The 16,477-nt window shown below is 45.9% G+C and overlaps 1 protein-coding gene across 6 annotated transcripts in view; it reads left to right on the forward strand.

Moving 5' to 3' along the window:
- Positions 1 to 135: 135 nt before the first annotated feature.
- The window catches only part of MMAB (metabolism of cobalamin associated B), a 28,208-nt gene continuing 11,866 nt past the window's right edge, over positions 136 to 16,477 (forward strand). The window contains exons 1-7 of one of the 6 annotated variants that reach the window (XM_068136156.2): positions 136 to 292; positions 8,200 to 8,261; positions 8,369 to 8,462; positions 9,605 to 9,662; positions 9,795 to 9,867; positions 10,527 to 10,624; positions 11,084 to 11,148. In XM_068136156.2, the coding sequence (XP_067992257.2) occupies positions 210 to 292; positions 8,200 to 8,261; positions 8,369 to 8,462; positions 9,605 to 9,662; positions 9,795 to 9,867; positions 10,527 to 10,624; positions 11,084 to 11,148 (533 nt within the window). In that variant the 5' untranslated portion in view covers positions 136 to 209. Of the gene's footprint in view, positions 293 to 556; positions 628 to 7,756; positions 7,921 to 8,115; positions 8,262 to 8,368; positions 8,463 to 9,604; positions 9,663 to 9,794; positions 9,868 to 10,526; positions 10,625 to 11,083; positions 11,149 to 16,477 lie in introns of those variants that run through there. The other 5 variants (XM_068136152.2, XM_068136158.2, XM_068136157.2 and 2 more) reach the window with 5 other exon arrangements.

The raw sequence follows: 16,477 nt of genomic DNA on the forward strand, positions 1-16,477 counted from the left end.
CACGGCTCCAAAAACGCCATTAAACTCGAAAAGGAAAAAGACTGAGACCAGAGTATATCGCTGGTTTTTTTGATTTTCGTGTTTCCATTTCCTTCCGATAGTGCGGTTTGTTTCCTCCCTTTTCCCAGGAACATCCCGTTAAAGGTTCTGTTGCACTTCCGGTTCCCATCCGCTTGGTTTTCTGCGATCCGTATGTCCGTGCTTCAGCGATGGCGCTAAACCGCTCCGCGTCCATATGTCTGAGGTTGCGACCCGCATTCCGAGCTCTCTGCAGCGTCAAAGGATCAAAAACGTGAGCGGAGTGTGTGCAAGGGAAGTCCCTCCTCCACCTCCCCCTTTCGAATATCTGCGTGCCTCGACACATTGTAATGTTTGGTCGAGCGGTGTGTGAACGCGGCTTCCATATTTACAGCTGGTCTCCATCCTTCGCATCTTCACGTAGACACGTACTGTAACGTGTAACCTACTACAAACGACGTTTGTCATCGTTAACTATTTACGTTTTGTCGTCGTTCGGACAAAATTACATTTTCAATAACAATCGGTACCGGACCTTTTATTGGACACGGGGATGTTTATCACCTCCGCCACCGAAGGTGGATGGAGGTTGTTTTCACTGCTATCTCAGTATCTGTTTGTCATTTGCAAAATCGAAGATTTTTCAAATATATTGGTCGGTTGCGTTTGTTACTTGTCCAAAAAAAAAAAATTTTGCAAGTATGTTGATCATTCCGGTTTGTGTGTGTGTGTTTGTCTGTCCGCTCACTTTTACTTGCCTACAGGTCACAATTTTAAACCGATCTTCACGAAACTTCACCAAATGGTAGAGTTCGTGGTCCGACAAAATCCTATATATTTTTGAGGTCAAAAGGTCAACCACTTTTTTCAAATTTCTAAAATCCTCAATTTTCATCCGATTGACCTGAAATCTGAATAAAATTTGCATGTCAGCTTACTGAAACCAACCAACAACCATTTTTGAGGTCCAATTTTTTTGACTCCGCACGTGAAAAAGCTGAAGGCCTCAACTCTGTGTTTGCCTCTAAATCTTATGTCCCAAACCCATCCCTTTCTGTACCCACCGTACCCAGTCGTACCCAGCTGCTCCTGGACTCTGTGTCCTTTCCTCCTGACAAGGTGGAAAAGTTTCTATCAACCCTCGACTCTGATTCTGCAACTGGACCTGACGGCATCAGCCCACGGGTCCTAAAATCCTGTTCTTCCGCTCTTTCACTCCCTCTCTCTGTTCTCTTCACCCTCTCTTTTGCTCAAGGTCAACTGCCATCTGCTATGAAATCAGCCAACATCACCGCTTTGCACAAAAAAGGTGCAAAAACAGATCCTAGCAACTACAGACCAATCAGCCTTCTCCCAATTATCAGCAAAGTCATGGAATCCATCATTGCTTCGGATATGAAATCTTTCCTCTTCTCCAATGGCTTGATCTCTGATCATCAATTTGGTTTCAGACCAGGTCACTCTACTCTGGACATGCTGCTTCTGCTGTCTCAACAATGGATGGAGGTCCTCAATGCCAAACAGGAAATTAGAGCTGTCTCCCTCGACATATCACGTGCCTTCGATACGGTCTGGCACCCTGCTCTGCTCACCAAACCCTCCTCCTTTGGTATCCATGGAAATCTCCACGCATGGCTGGCGGACTTCCTCTCTCGTCGTAGTCAACGTGTGGCCCTGAATGGGTTTCTCTCATCTCCTCTTCCTGTTCAGGCTGGAGTTCCCCAAGGAAGTGTTCTGGGCCCTGTGCTTTTTCTGGTCTTCATCAATGATCTCTCTGACTCTCTTGAAAATCCTCTATCTCTTTGCTGATGACTCCACTCTCTGCCGCTCCATTCCTCATCCCTCAGATCGGCATTCTGCAGCCTCCTCACTCTCTGCAGACCTGGACAAAATCACAGACTGGGCTAACAAGTGGAACATGTCTTTCAATCCTGACAAATCTCACACTCTTACGATGTCTCTCCGAAAAGACCGACTGGACAACCCTCCCATCTATTTTCTGAATAATCCTCTCCAAGAAGTTCTGTCACTCAAGCTTTTGGGTCTCACTATCTGCCATGATCTTTCCTGGGAAAACCACATTTCCAATCTGGCCTCCAAAGCCAGTCGCCGACTGGGAATCCTCCGTCGTGTGAAGTCCTTCCTTGGCACACCTGAGCTCCTCACCACATACAAGGCTTTCATCCGCAGCTCAATGGAGTACTGCTCTCCCCTCTGGGCTGGTGCTCCTGCCTCACACCTAGCTCGTCTTTACGCTGTTGAAACCAAAGCGTTCAGAATCATTGGAATCTCCCGTGATGACGCTATCTCTGAGGGCCTTTCACTCACTCACCGCAGGCAGGTTGGTGGTCTTTCCGTCTTCTACCGACTCCTCTCCGGCCTTGCTCCCCCAGCTCTCTCTGGGTTCTGTCCCCCAAATATTCCTGCAGGTCGCACAAGATCTGCCTGCAACCCTCTTATGGTTAAACTGCCAAAATCAAGACTCTGCTCACCTTCACTCCTTCATTCCTCTTTTCTCCCGCCTCTGGAACAAACTCCCTCACTCTCTTCAATCCCACTCCTCCCTCCAGGTCTTTAAAACGGCTGTTCACCACCATCTCTTATCTTCCCCAATCCAAAACCTTGATCTTTTCTACCCCCGCTAATTTCACCCCAAATCCACTTTTTTAAGGTGCCGACTTCTTTCCTGGAGGTCCTTGGTGTCCTTGTGTTTTATACCTATCTTGCCTCCCCCCAGGCCCTCTCCCTCCCTCACATCTCCCGATGTCCCTGCTCTCAAATGTTGTGTTTGTGTGCTTCCTCCCCTTCACTCCCCATCTTGTCGACCGCTCCCCTTTTTATATACTTTGTTTGCTTGTTTGTTTGATAAATGTTAGCTCTTTCACGAGCCTCGACTCTGTATACAAAAAAAAAAAAAGAAAAAAAAAAGAAAAGAAAAAAAGATGCACTACTGAGTGCCATTCTACTTTGTTCTCTTTTGCCAAGTGTCGCTCTATGAGTGATTGTTCATTATTCTGTTTGTCATTCGCCTACAGGTCACAATTTCTAAACTGATCGTCACGAAACTTCACCAATTTGTCAAGGTCGTCACAAATGAAAAGCCTATTGATTTTGAGGTCAAAGGTCAAATTTCTAAAATCGCCATTTTCATCCGATTGCCTTTTTTTTTGTTTTTTTTTTGTTGTTGTTTTGCATACAAGATCGAGGCTCGTGAAAGAGCGAACATTAATCACACAGACAAACCGACACATAAAACATATAACATCGGGAGAGGTAGACAAGATGGGGAGAGAGGGGGAAGGACACAAACACAACATTTGAGAGCAGGGACCGAGAGACATGGAGACATCGAGAGATCTGAGAGAGGGCGAGGGCTTTGGGGGGGGGGGGGGGGGCATGGGAAGGGGGCGGTGGGAGAGGTATAAAACATATGGACACTGCCAGGACTTCCAGGAAAGAAGTTGGAATTTCAAACAAGGTGGATCTGGGGTGAATTAGCGGGGGTAGAAAAGATCAAGGTTTTGGATGGGGGAAGATAAGAGATGGTGGTGAACAGCTGTTTTAAAGACCTGGAGGGAGGGGTGGGATTGAAGGGAGTGAGGGAGTTTGTTCCAGAGGTGGGAGAAAAGAGGAATGAAGGAGTGAAGGTGAGCAGAGAGCCGAGATTTCGGCAGTTTAACCATCAGAGGGTTGCTGGCAGATCTTGTGCGACCTGTAGGAATATTTGGGGGACAGAGCACAGAGAGAGCTGGGGGTGCAAGGCCGGAGAGGAGTCGGTAGAAGACAGAAAGACCACCTACCTGCCTGCGGTGAGTGAGTGAAAGGCCCTCAGAGATAGCTTCATCGCGGGAGATTCCAATAATTCTGAAAGCTTTGGTTTCAACAGCGTGAAGCCGAGCTAGGTGTGAGGCAGGAGCACCGGCCCATAGGGGAGAACAGTATTCCATTGAGCTGCGGATGAAAGCCTTGTATGTGGTGAGGAGCTCAGGTGTGCCGAGGAAGGACTTCGCACGACGGAGGATGCCCAGTCGGCGACTGGCTTTGGAGGCCAGCTTGGAAATGTGGTTTTCCCAAGAAAGATCATGGCAGATAGTGAGACTCAAAAGCTTGAGCGACAGAACTTCTTGGAGAGGATTGTTGAGAAAGTAGATGGGAGGGTTGTCCAATCGATCTTTTCGGAGAGACATAGTAAGAGTGTGAGATTTGTCAGGATTGAAAGACATGTTCCACTTGTTTGACCAGTCTGTGATTTTGTCCAAGTCTTCAGAGAGTGAGGAGGCTGCAGACTGCCGATCTGAGGGAAGAGGAATGGAGCGGCAGAGAGTGGAGTCATCAGCAAAGAGATAGAGAGGATTTTCAAGAGAGTCAGAGAGATCATTGATGAAGACCAGAAAAAGCACGGGGCCCAGAACACTGCCTTGGGGAACTCCAGCCTGAACAGGAAGAGGAGATGAGAGAAACCCATTCAGGGCCACACGTTGACGACGACTAGAGAGGAAGTCCGCCAGCCATGTGTGGAGATTTCCATGGATACCAAAGGAGGAGAGTTTGGTGAGCAGAGCGGGGTGCCAGACCGTGTCGAAGGCACGTGATATGTCGAGGGAGACAGCTCTAATTTCCTGTTTGGCATTGAGGACCTCCATCCATTGTTGAGACAGCAGAAGCAGCATGTCCAGAGTAGAGTGACCTGGTCTGAAACCAAATTGATGATCAGAGATCAAGCCATTGGAGAAGAGGAAAGATTTCATATCCGAAGCAATGATGGATTCCATGACTTTGCTGATAATTGGGAGAAGGCTGATTGGTCTGTAGTTGCTAGGATCTGTTTTTGCACCTTTTTTGTGCAAAGCGGTGATGTTGGCTGATTTCCAAGCAGATGGCAGTTGACCTTGAGCAAAAGAGAGGGTGAAGAGAACAGAGAGAGGGTGAGATAGAGCAGCAGAGCAGGATTTTAGGACCCGTGGGCTGATGACGTCGGGTCCAGTTGCAGAATCAGAGTCGAGGGTTGACAGAAACTTTTCCACCTTGTCAGGAGGAAAGGACACGGAGTCCAGGAGCAGCAGGGTACGACTGGGTGTGGTGGGTACAGAGAGGGATGGGTTTGGGACACAAGAATAGAACAGCCTTGAAAATAGAACAGCATTTTCATATTGCTTCACTGAATTGGAAAACCAATTTTTTTGAGGTCACAAGGTGAAAGGTCAACTCCAGGTCAAACTTCCAAAATCATCAATTTTCATCTGAAAAATAATCACCTGTCATCCTATTAACCTGAGCTTTGATCAAGATCGTCAATTTTAATCTTGGTGAAATGGACAATTTGATGGATCAATGGCAACCTTTTTTGGGGAGAGGGTGAGGGGTGGATTTTCAAGTACTGTATCGTGCTTTGCATGACGTCTTCTTGTTTGTCTGTTTATTTGTGAACAAGATATCCCAAAAAGTTGTGGATGGATTTGGACGAAATTTGGCATATAGGTCGTGAATGTGACAAGGACGAAATGATTAGATTTTGGTGAAGATCCAGATCCGGATTAGGTTCCGGCTACCAGAAGTTTTTAAGTGATTCTTCACCATTGGGAGATAGGGCCAAAAACGATATATAGCAGGATATCTCAAAAAAAATTGTAGACGGATTTTTTTTTTTTTGTATACTGAATCGAGGCTCGTGAAAGAGCTAAAGATTCGGACAAAGCTTGGTGGACAGGTTGTGTGTCTTGACAAGGGAGAATCGATTCGATATTGGTGGCTATCTGAATATGGATTCAGATATGAGAATTATTTAATCTTAAGTGATTCGTCACCATTGAGAGATCGGGCGAAAAGCGATATATAACATGCTATTTAAAAAAGTTATGGACGAGTTATGACTAAAGTTGGTCGATCAGTTGGTTCGGGGACGAGAACAAGCTGATTAGATTTTGTTTCAGGTCCGAATCTAGATCCGGCCCATCAGTGGGATACAAAACATAAACTGTTCAGCCGGGCGGAGGTGTGCTCTCTACTGAGTGCTGTTCTTGTTATGTTTGCAATGTGGCACAATTTTAACCCTTCTCCTTGGTTGTGATCATGCACATTTGTTTGTCATAGCTGATGTCCCTCTTCTACTCCGAGCTGTCTGTATAAAAAACACCTTTAGAGGCCATTTTTCCCCGCAAGCGGGGGTTGGCCTTTTTCGGGAACCGTGGTTGTTGTTGGTTTTTTGGTCCCCTTTTTGAAGCAATGTTTTACGGCCGGATGCCCTTCCTGACGCCAACCCTTTTTGCCGCCTTTAACGACAAACAGGGAATTACCAGTGAACTGGTACTCACTGTGTGGGGGTGTCTGTATGATTGCTTATTTTCCAGCTCCTGTGTTGTTGGATATTGGTCAATATTTATGTCATTAATTTTTGTTTGTTTACCTGCAAACAAACAAAACTTGGAATTTGGCCGAGATAAATGTGCCATTTAAATGTCCTAGGAGTACCATTTTATGGTGGAAAGACCTTTACCTCATCCACATATAGTACAGTCGGACCCCGCTATTCGCGGGGGATACGTGCCTGGAAAGTGCCGCAAGTACGAAACCACAAATGGCGGGGCATTGTTTTAATGGAAAAAGGGGGGATTGGTTCCCGAATCGCGAAAATCTCTGAATGGCGAGGCAAATCGGCGAATGACGATGCAGGTCATGTGGTAGATATGATGAAGTGTTTTCATTCTGTACAGTAACTCACGGGGGAGGACGTGTTACGCAGCTGGTGGGACATCCCGCGAAGCTCACTTGTAGTGCGGATAAAATACGTACTGTATTTTAATGCGGCCGCAAAAGCCGTGAAAACGCGAAGCACAGCACCGCTAATGTAGAATCAGGTCATGCTCGCGGCTCGTAGTAGATGGGTTTTTTTGCATATGTCCAGCTGCTTTGTGCGTGGCTGATGGAAGATGGGTTTTCTAACTGTGTCATGCTCGTGGCTCATGAAAAAAAAAAATTTTGCGCCCACGAAAAACTGAGAATTTGCGGGACACATAGCCGTGATGGAGAAGCAGGTCGCAATTTATCAACTGCTAATACATGGAACAGCGTGACAGTGGGACCACGGACAGCGGGAACGCGGACAGCGGGGTCTGACAGTAAATGTCACCTTTCCTGTTTCTTTGGACCTTCTGTTGGATGTTAAGGAGTATCCATGTCCTTGCTCATTCATTCATTCATTCAGTCGGTCCATGGCGAGAAAAACTTACTACTAATCCGCATTCCCGGATACGGGGTGTAGCGGACCCTTGGGGTGGGGAGTTTACCCTTATGCACTTAGTTCCCTTGAGATAGGGGGAACGTGCCACCCAAAACAGGAGTGAGGAAAGGCTGTCACCCCGTAAAATCTCAGTCGTATCTTCACTCCTAGTATTTCAATCTGCTGTAAAATGAACATGGTATTCCACAGCTCCATTGCTTTCTCACTCGGTTTAATTACTTGGGGGTTGATCTTGTATACTTGCGTGCATTTTCACTATCCATGAATGAGGGATAGTATCAAAGACTTTTATAGTTCATCCAGGCTGTAGACAATTTGGTGCTTCGCAACTTGCAATTTTCACATCGGGACTTACGTATTCAGCAATAGGTGGTCTATTCTTTACCCTTTCTCTGTCTCCCAGCACATCCTCTTCTCGGTTTTCGTTTCCCCCAAATTATCCCATGATCAGCTCAGACGAAAGAGGCCAAGCACCAATGAGCAACCCGAAGAAAAAGTTCAACGATTGACTTGATACAGAGCACAAACTTGGCTCAGCTGCGCTCTCAACTGAACCAGGCCAAGCCAAAGCAACACCTACCTATCATTTTAACACATCATGAAACAACGTGTAGGCCAATGGAGCGATTCACAACATCACCAGCAGTACGGCAAATTTTTGTGAGGTAAATGTACCGGTGAAATAACGACGATCTTGTAAGGAAAATGGACACTGGTGATGTCAGTCTACATTTACCAATTAAATCACTGCAAGTAACATAACCATAACTCTTGAAGGTGGACGTTACCATTGCTGGCCAAACATACACTTTGTCAACTTCATTTATTTCGCTGATCCAAACGTGAACGGACCCACCCAGGCAAGGAATTCTCACCCTCTGGCTCCCATCTCGCTCAACGCACGGAGTTGTGAAAGCTCCACTAAACACTAGCAATGTTTGCAGCACACAGGCCGAAAGAAGCAAACGGACATCAATCAAGATCTACACCCGCACTGGAGACAAAGGTATTTGCATCACACGATTGCACACAAAAAGCTTAAATCTCAAAAGCCAGGATTTTGGTTGGTCAAATGATAGCTTACCCAAGTGGTTTACTTTGACCATGTTGCAGGGGTCTCCAGCACTTTCACAGGGGAGCGGCGGCCTAAGGACGATGCTGTATTTGAGGCGCTGGGAGCAACGGATGAACTGACCTGTGCAATAGGGTAAGAGTTTCAATACCTGCTTCACATACCTGAAAAGGAGAGGCTGGTCAAAAAATGGAAAGGTCAGAGTTTGGGAGAAAAGGGAGAGGGAGGTGGGAAGAAAGAAGGGGAATGGGGGAAAATGTGGAGCAAACAAGGGGGTTTAAAAATACTGTGTGTGTCGAGTTTAGGCTTGTGGAGGAGCCAGAACACAAAACAGACCAGGACATAACAGAACAAAAACTGGAACGGCACTCAGTAGAGAGCATACCTCCACCTGGTTGGCCATATCACTCGATGGTGAAGAATCAAAATTTCATCAAAAATTAAATAATTATCATACCCGAATCCATATTGAGATCTTCACCAAAATCGAATCTATTTGTCCTTGTCAGACACCCAACCTGTTCACCAAGTTTCGTCCAAATCCATCCACAACTTTGAGATATTCTGCTATATATCGTTTTTGGCCCTATCTCCCAATGATAAAGAATCACTTTAAAAATTATACTAGCCGGATCCGAATCCGGATCTTCACCAAAATCTAATCATTTCGTCCTTGTGACATACGCTACATCCCTGCCAAATTTCGTCCGAATCCGTATCTTCACCAAAATCTAATCATTTTGTCCGTGTCACATACACTACATCTCTGCCAAATTTCGTCCGAATCCGTCCACAACCTTTTGAGATATTTTGTTCACAAACAAACAAACAAACAGACAGGGGTGAAAACATAACCTCCATCCACCTTTGGTGGTGGAGGTAACTACAGAAGGGGGAGCAGAGGGGGGGCAAACACCAACAGCAGGATTGAGGGACATAATAAAAGGTGACTTTTAGGAATAAGGGATGTCGGGAAGAATGAGAGCAAGGGGAGAGCCTAAATGAATGAATGGCAGACAGGAAAATAAAATACCTCAAATGTAATTGATCCGCCATGAATAAAAGAGGAGCTGACGTTTCGGCTTTATCCTTTGTCGAAGCAAAGAGAACGGAGCAGGTTTTCCGCTTTTTCTTTTGCTTCGATGAACACTCAGGCCCAAAACGTCAGCTTGTGTAGGTTTGATGGGCCAAATGGCCTGCTCTTGGTTTAAAGTTCCTCGTAAGCAAACGATTGGCATTATTAAAACAAATAACGCCCCATAAAACGCTGTGTGCAGGTTGGCCCGGGAGTACTGCCAAGAAACTGGACAAACATTTGTGGAAGAGTTAGAACAGGTAAGAGGTTTTTGCTTTGGTCTGAGGGAGTGGGGAGGGAGGGGGGGAATAGGGGGAGGGGGGTTATTATGTCTTTTTTTTTCTCTCATATTCAAATGACTTCTTGTCCTTTTTGGGGGGATGTGGGTGTAGGTCCAATGCTTTCTGCAGGATGTTGGCTCTTGCCTTGCGACTCCACACTCTTCAGCCAAGGACAGCCACTTGGGTGAGTGTGTGCACTTGCAGCAGCTCAACAAATCACCCTGGCCCATTGAAGCGTTTCCAAATTAGCACCCGCCTCGTGACAGCAATTCAGGGAAGTAAAATGAAAGCAAGTTTTATGCAGATCAATAAAAGTTGTAATTTGCTTCCCCCTTATCCAAGACAAAAATGGCGTGGCATTTTGATATACCACCAGGGATGTACCATCTTGATATACCACCAGGGATGTACCCTTTTTAACTCGACTCCTCTTCCTGCCAGTACTCAATAATAATAATAACAATTCATTTATTTTGTATAGCGCTTTTCCAGAAGCCCAAAGGCGCTTTGACAGAGTGGAAAACATAATGCATAACAATACATGAAAACAACAATTGCAAAAAGACAAGAATCAATAGGGAAATATTTAAAGCAAAAGGAGGGAGAAGGAGAAGTGATAGTCAGGGGTTAAATGCTGTGGGTTGAATGTTGAATGCAGTGTTGAACAGGTGGGTCTTTAGTGATGTTTTGAATGTGGTGAGTGAGGAGGAGTCTCTGATGGAGTCTCAATTGTATTGTATTGAGGAGTCTCAATAAGTTCTGTTTCTTCAATAGCCAAATAGTTTATTAATATAATTATTTGCACAGCATTGGGTGTGTCTAAAGACCGTTGCTGTGTCTCAGAACGAACAGCGTTTGATGGAAGTGCTGCCGAGCTGCTGGAACGCTGGATTGACGCACATTCAGCGGAGCTGCCTCCGCTTACCAACTTCATCCTGCCGGTACGCACGCATGCCGGACGATGGTCGCCCTTTTACCAAATTGATGAGCACACAGTGAAACTGGCCGAGTCTGCCTTTGCTTATCGCATTCTATGCTTATCGTGTCCCCCACAGACCAACGTACCTGAGCCTAGATCTACTGTAATCTATATACCCCAGAGATTAATAATATGACCTTTGCTGCTGCTCCCGTCGGGATTGGGTGTACCAGTGTGTCCAATTCACAGTTTTATAAACATCAAGCTTTGAATGTCTTCATCTACTCTTTATTAGCCGTGACGGTGTAATTCAGCACTTCAGCTTCCCCATCAACATTCTTCTTTAGTTTATCCTCATAGCAGGACATATCAGACTCCGATAACCTGTGCTCATTATATGGCACAACGGATAGCGATTTAACTCCCTCACCCAATTTGATGGTTTTTTTTATTCCCTGTTTTTCCACTTCGCGAGATGCAGTCTGGCGGGAAGAGCAGTACGATGCTTCACTTGGCACGGGCAACATGCCGCCGCGCTGAGCGCAGGTAACTACCATACACCGTCTGGGATTGAGTTGTTGAAAAGACTCCACATTTTTACCTCCGCCACCAAAGGTGGATGGAGGTTATGTTTTCACCCCTGTCTGTCTATCCGTTTGTGAACAAAACATCTCAAAAAGTTGTGGATGGATTCGGACGAAATTTGGCAAAGATGTAGCATATGTGACAAGCACAATATTATTAGATTTTGGTGAAGATCAGGATTCGGATCCAGCTACTAGAATTTTTAAAGTGATTCTTCACCATTGGGAGAGAGGACCAAAAACGATACATAGCAGGATATCTCAAAAAGTTATAGATGGATTTGGACGAAACTTGTTGGAAAGGTTGTGTGTGTGACGAGGAAGAATCGGTTCAATTTTGGTGAAGATCTGGATCCAGATCCAGCTCGTATAATTTAAAAAGTGATTCTTCACCATTGAGTGATATGGCCAACCAGGTGGAGATATCCTCTCTACTGAGTTCTAGTTTCCACTGTTTTCTCCTTTACATCTTGCTTCCTTTTTTATTTTTTTTCCATGTTTTAACTTTAACTCCAAGCCACAGCACAGCGCCCAAAATATCGATTTGCGATCATAAAGGGCTTTTTACATATGATGCTCCATCTCCCAAACCTCTTCCTCTTCCTCCTCTTCCTTCTCTCCCTCCTCCCCTTCCCCTTCTCCTCCTCCTACACCTCGTCATAGTCCAGATGACTAGTAGCTGAATCTTGCACTTGGGTCAGTACTGTTTTGTTTTGTTTTATGGCGTAGCCCATCGGGCAGAGCCGTCTAGAACAGTGTATGTATGTATTGTTACGGATCCGCCGCCAGCCTTCTCCCCTTACCAAGGGGGGATTAGTCCCCTTGTCTTTGACTGGCCTGGTGGGACCCGGGACCGATGACGTCCCTTCCGGACAGTGTGAAATAGGGTATTAGGACCAAATTCGCTGTTACCTAAATACTCGCGCTGACCTGAAGCGAGGAGATAAGCCCCGCACGAACCACGTGTGTTGATACGCCGAGCGGTTTTGCGTACACGCGATCCGCGCCGTTATCACTTACTAGACCCTGATTCAAGCGGTTCTTATTCGTACCACGCTTAGTCAATGGAGAAATCACAAAGGCGATCGAATTGGGAAGAAAGGAAGAACAGATTTATTTACACTATACACAATGATTCAAGAAAAAGGGGACACAGAGCAGCCTTTACAGTCTTACTTAATACCCAGGACAAACGGGCCCGTCTCACACACACACACACACACTCACACGGGGCTTGCTGATGAGCAGGTTGATGTTCACCGCGTCCAGGGATGGCTCCCGGGCAGCCCTCTCTCCAGTCCCCGGCACGTCACGTGTAGATGGAAGGAGGAGAAGGCAGGAGCTCTCCGCGTGTCGTCTTGTACGGAGCGAGTTATCACGGGCCGAACGGTAGGGAGCGGACTTCGACGCGGCTGGCGGTTATTCACTTGCGGCTATAGCCGCGCTTACTCGCGTGGCTGAAGTAGGCGCTATTCGCCACCGGCGCGTCTGGCTGGAGCCGTGTACTCGTATCGCCAACGCCTCTCCTTCTTCCCCTCTGGCACGTACGTAATATGGCGAGTTACAGTTCAAAGCCTCAAAGCGAGCGAGTCCTCAAATCCTTCAAAGTCCTGCTTGTACAACGAAGTCCTCCCAAGTCCTTCTCCCTCAAAAGTCCTTTTATCTCTCCCTCTCCTATGCGAGTCCTTCCGAGGGCTTTGCGCAGCGCGTTATATAGGCACGCCCCGCGAACCTTCTCAAACTCACCAGATGCGCCTCACCACGCCCTCTCACACCATGCCACTAGAGCCCTGATTGCCTGGTGGTTCTTACCGTCTCCCGCTGCCGCTCCCCGACCTCAACGCCGGCCCCACCCTTTTTAGGCCTACCTCGTGTTACTCGACTAGTGGACAGCCAATGCTTAACAAACTGAGCGGGCAGCCAATGCTTAACAAACTGGGTCGAGGCTCGGGTGGCTGGGAAATCGGTGGCAAGTAAAGCCTATTTTCTGTCTTTACACAACGCAGGCACTAAGAGGGCAAATGACCTATTCTTACACATACTAAGACATAACTATACTACATTTGGGCCTATGTTGCTCGTGTGACTAACTATGGGGGGCAACCCTTTAACCTTTAATGACTTCAATGTGCCAATCTCAAAACCGTAGCAGTATGTATTGTATGTATGTATGTATGTATGTATGTATGTATGTATGTCCCCCCCAAATGCATACCAATCAGAGCTGAGAATCTGGTCACATGACAGGGTGATGTGATTATGTCTGATGTCATTACGGCGTACGGCTGCTGACTCTCCACACTCCGCCATTTTGATTTATATGCTGTTCAGGCCGAACATATCGTCAAACCTGTCATATATCACAATCGCCATGCTCTACCTTTACGTTTTTCATTCTGTGTGAAACACAAACAAACCGATTGTTAAAATGATCATCAAATATCGAAAGCATCGGCGTTACCTCTCTTCGAACAATACGGTACGTATAGGCCTTAGGCGTTATGACTCATCTTTGGACCGCTTTGGACAAATTAAGCCCAGGTTTCTTAATACAGTAGTGTATCATTTCAGTAGTATCGTTTTCGTAATAATGATGATAATATAGTAAATATAACCATAATACTGTCGTGAATAGAAAGTTAATGGATTGAAGCGGTGTATGGTTCATGATCAATCATCTAAGCGGTGTTCGGCACTAATATTAATAACCGAGGAAGTAAGGAATTAGCCTAGGTTTATATCATTTTCGCAATAATGACAACGTAACGTTAATATTATAGTAAATCCAATTGTAACACTAATCCATTCGTAGTGACTGCAAACTTACTGAAAGTTAAAATATATCAGTTTTGTGTCCGTTACGTCATTACGTCTATGATGTCATTACGATGGCTGAGTCCACCGACCAACATTTTAATTTACAAGTATACCCGCTCGCTACGGGAGTGGCAGGAAGGGTCATTCCTCTTTGGGGTATATAGATTACAGTCGATCTATGGTCAGGTCTCAAGAACATTTGGTGTGTGTTCATTTACCAAAGTTCTTGTGGAGAGATCGCCAAGTGGTTTAAGCATTCGAGCAATCACTCCATTCAAAACCCTTAAGGAACGGCTGCCTTGGCAAGCGCAAGCTAGCTGCTTGGTAAATGAGCTCACCCACAACCCTTGTGGGGTATATAGATTACAGTAGATCTTCCCTCAGTTCTGTAAGTAAAACTTACCTCATGGATGTCTGGATTCCTCCAAATTTATTTGTTTAATGCTATAAACAGCATTAGCGACTGTTTGAAAAGCTAACAAGCGTTACGCCTAGGTCCCCCGGTTGGGGAAGTGATGTGAGTTGACAAAGTGGAAGACGCAGAAAACATGCTATGATATGATATTTCGCTCACAAGGTTCAGACATACATGGAGGCGGCCATGTTGGATTTTGACGTGGCGACCCAATTTTCAATAGCGTTCTTCCTTATGCCTAGATACACCCACACACCAGATTAGAAGTTAGTAGTTCGTTTATTTTTCAAGATATTTCGTTCACAAGGTTCACATATATATGGTGGTGGCCATCTTGGATTTTGACGTGGCGACCCAATTTTAAACAGCGTTCTTCCTTGTGCCAAGATACACTCACACGCCAGATTAGAAGTTGGTACTTCGCTTATTTTTCAAGATATTCAGCTCACAAGGTTCAGACACACATGGCGGCGGCCATCTTGGATTTTGACGTGGCGACCCAATTTTCAATAGGGTTCTTCCTTATGCCTAGATACACCCACACACCAGATTAGAAGTTGGTACTTCGCTTATTTTTCAAGATATTCCGCTCACAAGGTTCAGACATACATGGCATCAGACATACATGGCGGTGGCCATCGTGGATTTTGACGTGGGTTGCACCCACACACCAAATTCGAATGCGGTCCTTCGCTTACACACACACGCACGTATGCACGTGCGCACGGACGGACGGACGGACGGAGGGGAAAACCATAGTCCCCCTTTCGCTCCGCGGTGCGAAGGGGACAATAAGCATCCCTCCATCCCTCTCCTCCGTGGCTGCAGAAACCCTCATCCACGCCTTCATCACTTCCCGTCTGGACTACTGCAATAGCCTCCTTTATGGTTCACCCTCAACAATCACCAATAAACTCCAATACATTCAGAACTCCGCTGCCCGTCTACTTACCCATTCCCGGACCCGTGACCACATCACCCCCGTCCTTTACAAGCTTCACTGGCTCCCCATCTCCCAGAGAATCCAGTACAAAATCCTCCTCTTGACCTACAAAGCCCTCCATAACCTGGCCCCATCCTACCTGGCTGACCTCCTCTCCAGACACACTCCCACCCGCAACCTCCGCTCTGCTGGTACCAACCTCCTGACCCCCCCCCCATCCGGACCAAATTTAGATCCTGGGGGGACAGGGCCTTCTCCATCGCTGCTCCCACCCTCTGGAACTCGCTACCTCACACCATCAGAGACTCCTCCTCACTCACCACATTCAAAACATCACTCAAGACCCACCTGTTCAACACTGCATTCAACATTTAACCCACAGCATCTAACCCCTGACTATCTATCTCCTCTCCTTCTCCCTCCTTTGTGCTTTGAATATTTCCCTATTGATTCTTCTTTTTTGCAATTGTTTTTATGTTTTGCTACGCATTATGTTTTGCACTCTGTCAAAGCGTCTTTGGGCTTCCTGAAAAGCGCTATATAAAATAAATGCATTATTATTATTATTATTAATAATATGTGTTTGTGGTTTGTAATATTTTACAAGCCCGGCTATGCCGGTTCGACTTTTGGTCTTGTTTGAGTTTCCTGTTCTTTAGGGTGTGCCAAAGAAGAATCTGAATGATGAAATCTCTTTCTGCTCTGGCACCTTTGGATTATTTTTAAGGTGCCTCACACCAATGCCGTCTAAAACAGTGTTTCTCTCTCTGTCCATATGTCCCCACAAACATACACCGATCAGAGCTGAGGGTCTGGTCACATGACAAGGGGACAGCGTTTAGTAACGCATATCTTACTAAAAGGAAATAATAAATAATAACATTCTGTGGAACAATTTGGGGTCCCAGCGGGTGTCGTAAGGTAGGTAGGTTTCAGAAATTCCTCACCACAATTATGATTTTGAAACGGACCTGGGAGGGTTAACGAAGGTAGAATAATAAAAGAATGGTTTTGGATTGGGCATGGCCCAAGATGGTGTTCAACAGCTGCCTTTAAGATATGGACCGAACAATGACATTAAAGAGGATGTGGAAGTTGTTTGAAGAGGACAAATGA

The sequence above is a fragment of the Myxine glutinosa genome, chromosome 14 (genome assembly GCF_964187855.1).
Source record: "Myxine glutinosa chromosome 14, kmMyxGlut1.1, whole genome shotgun sequence".
Lineage (NCBI taxonomy): Eukaryota > Metazoa > Chordata > Myxini > Myxiniformes > Myxinidae > Myxine > Myxine glutinosa.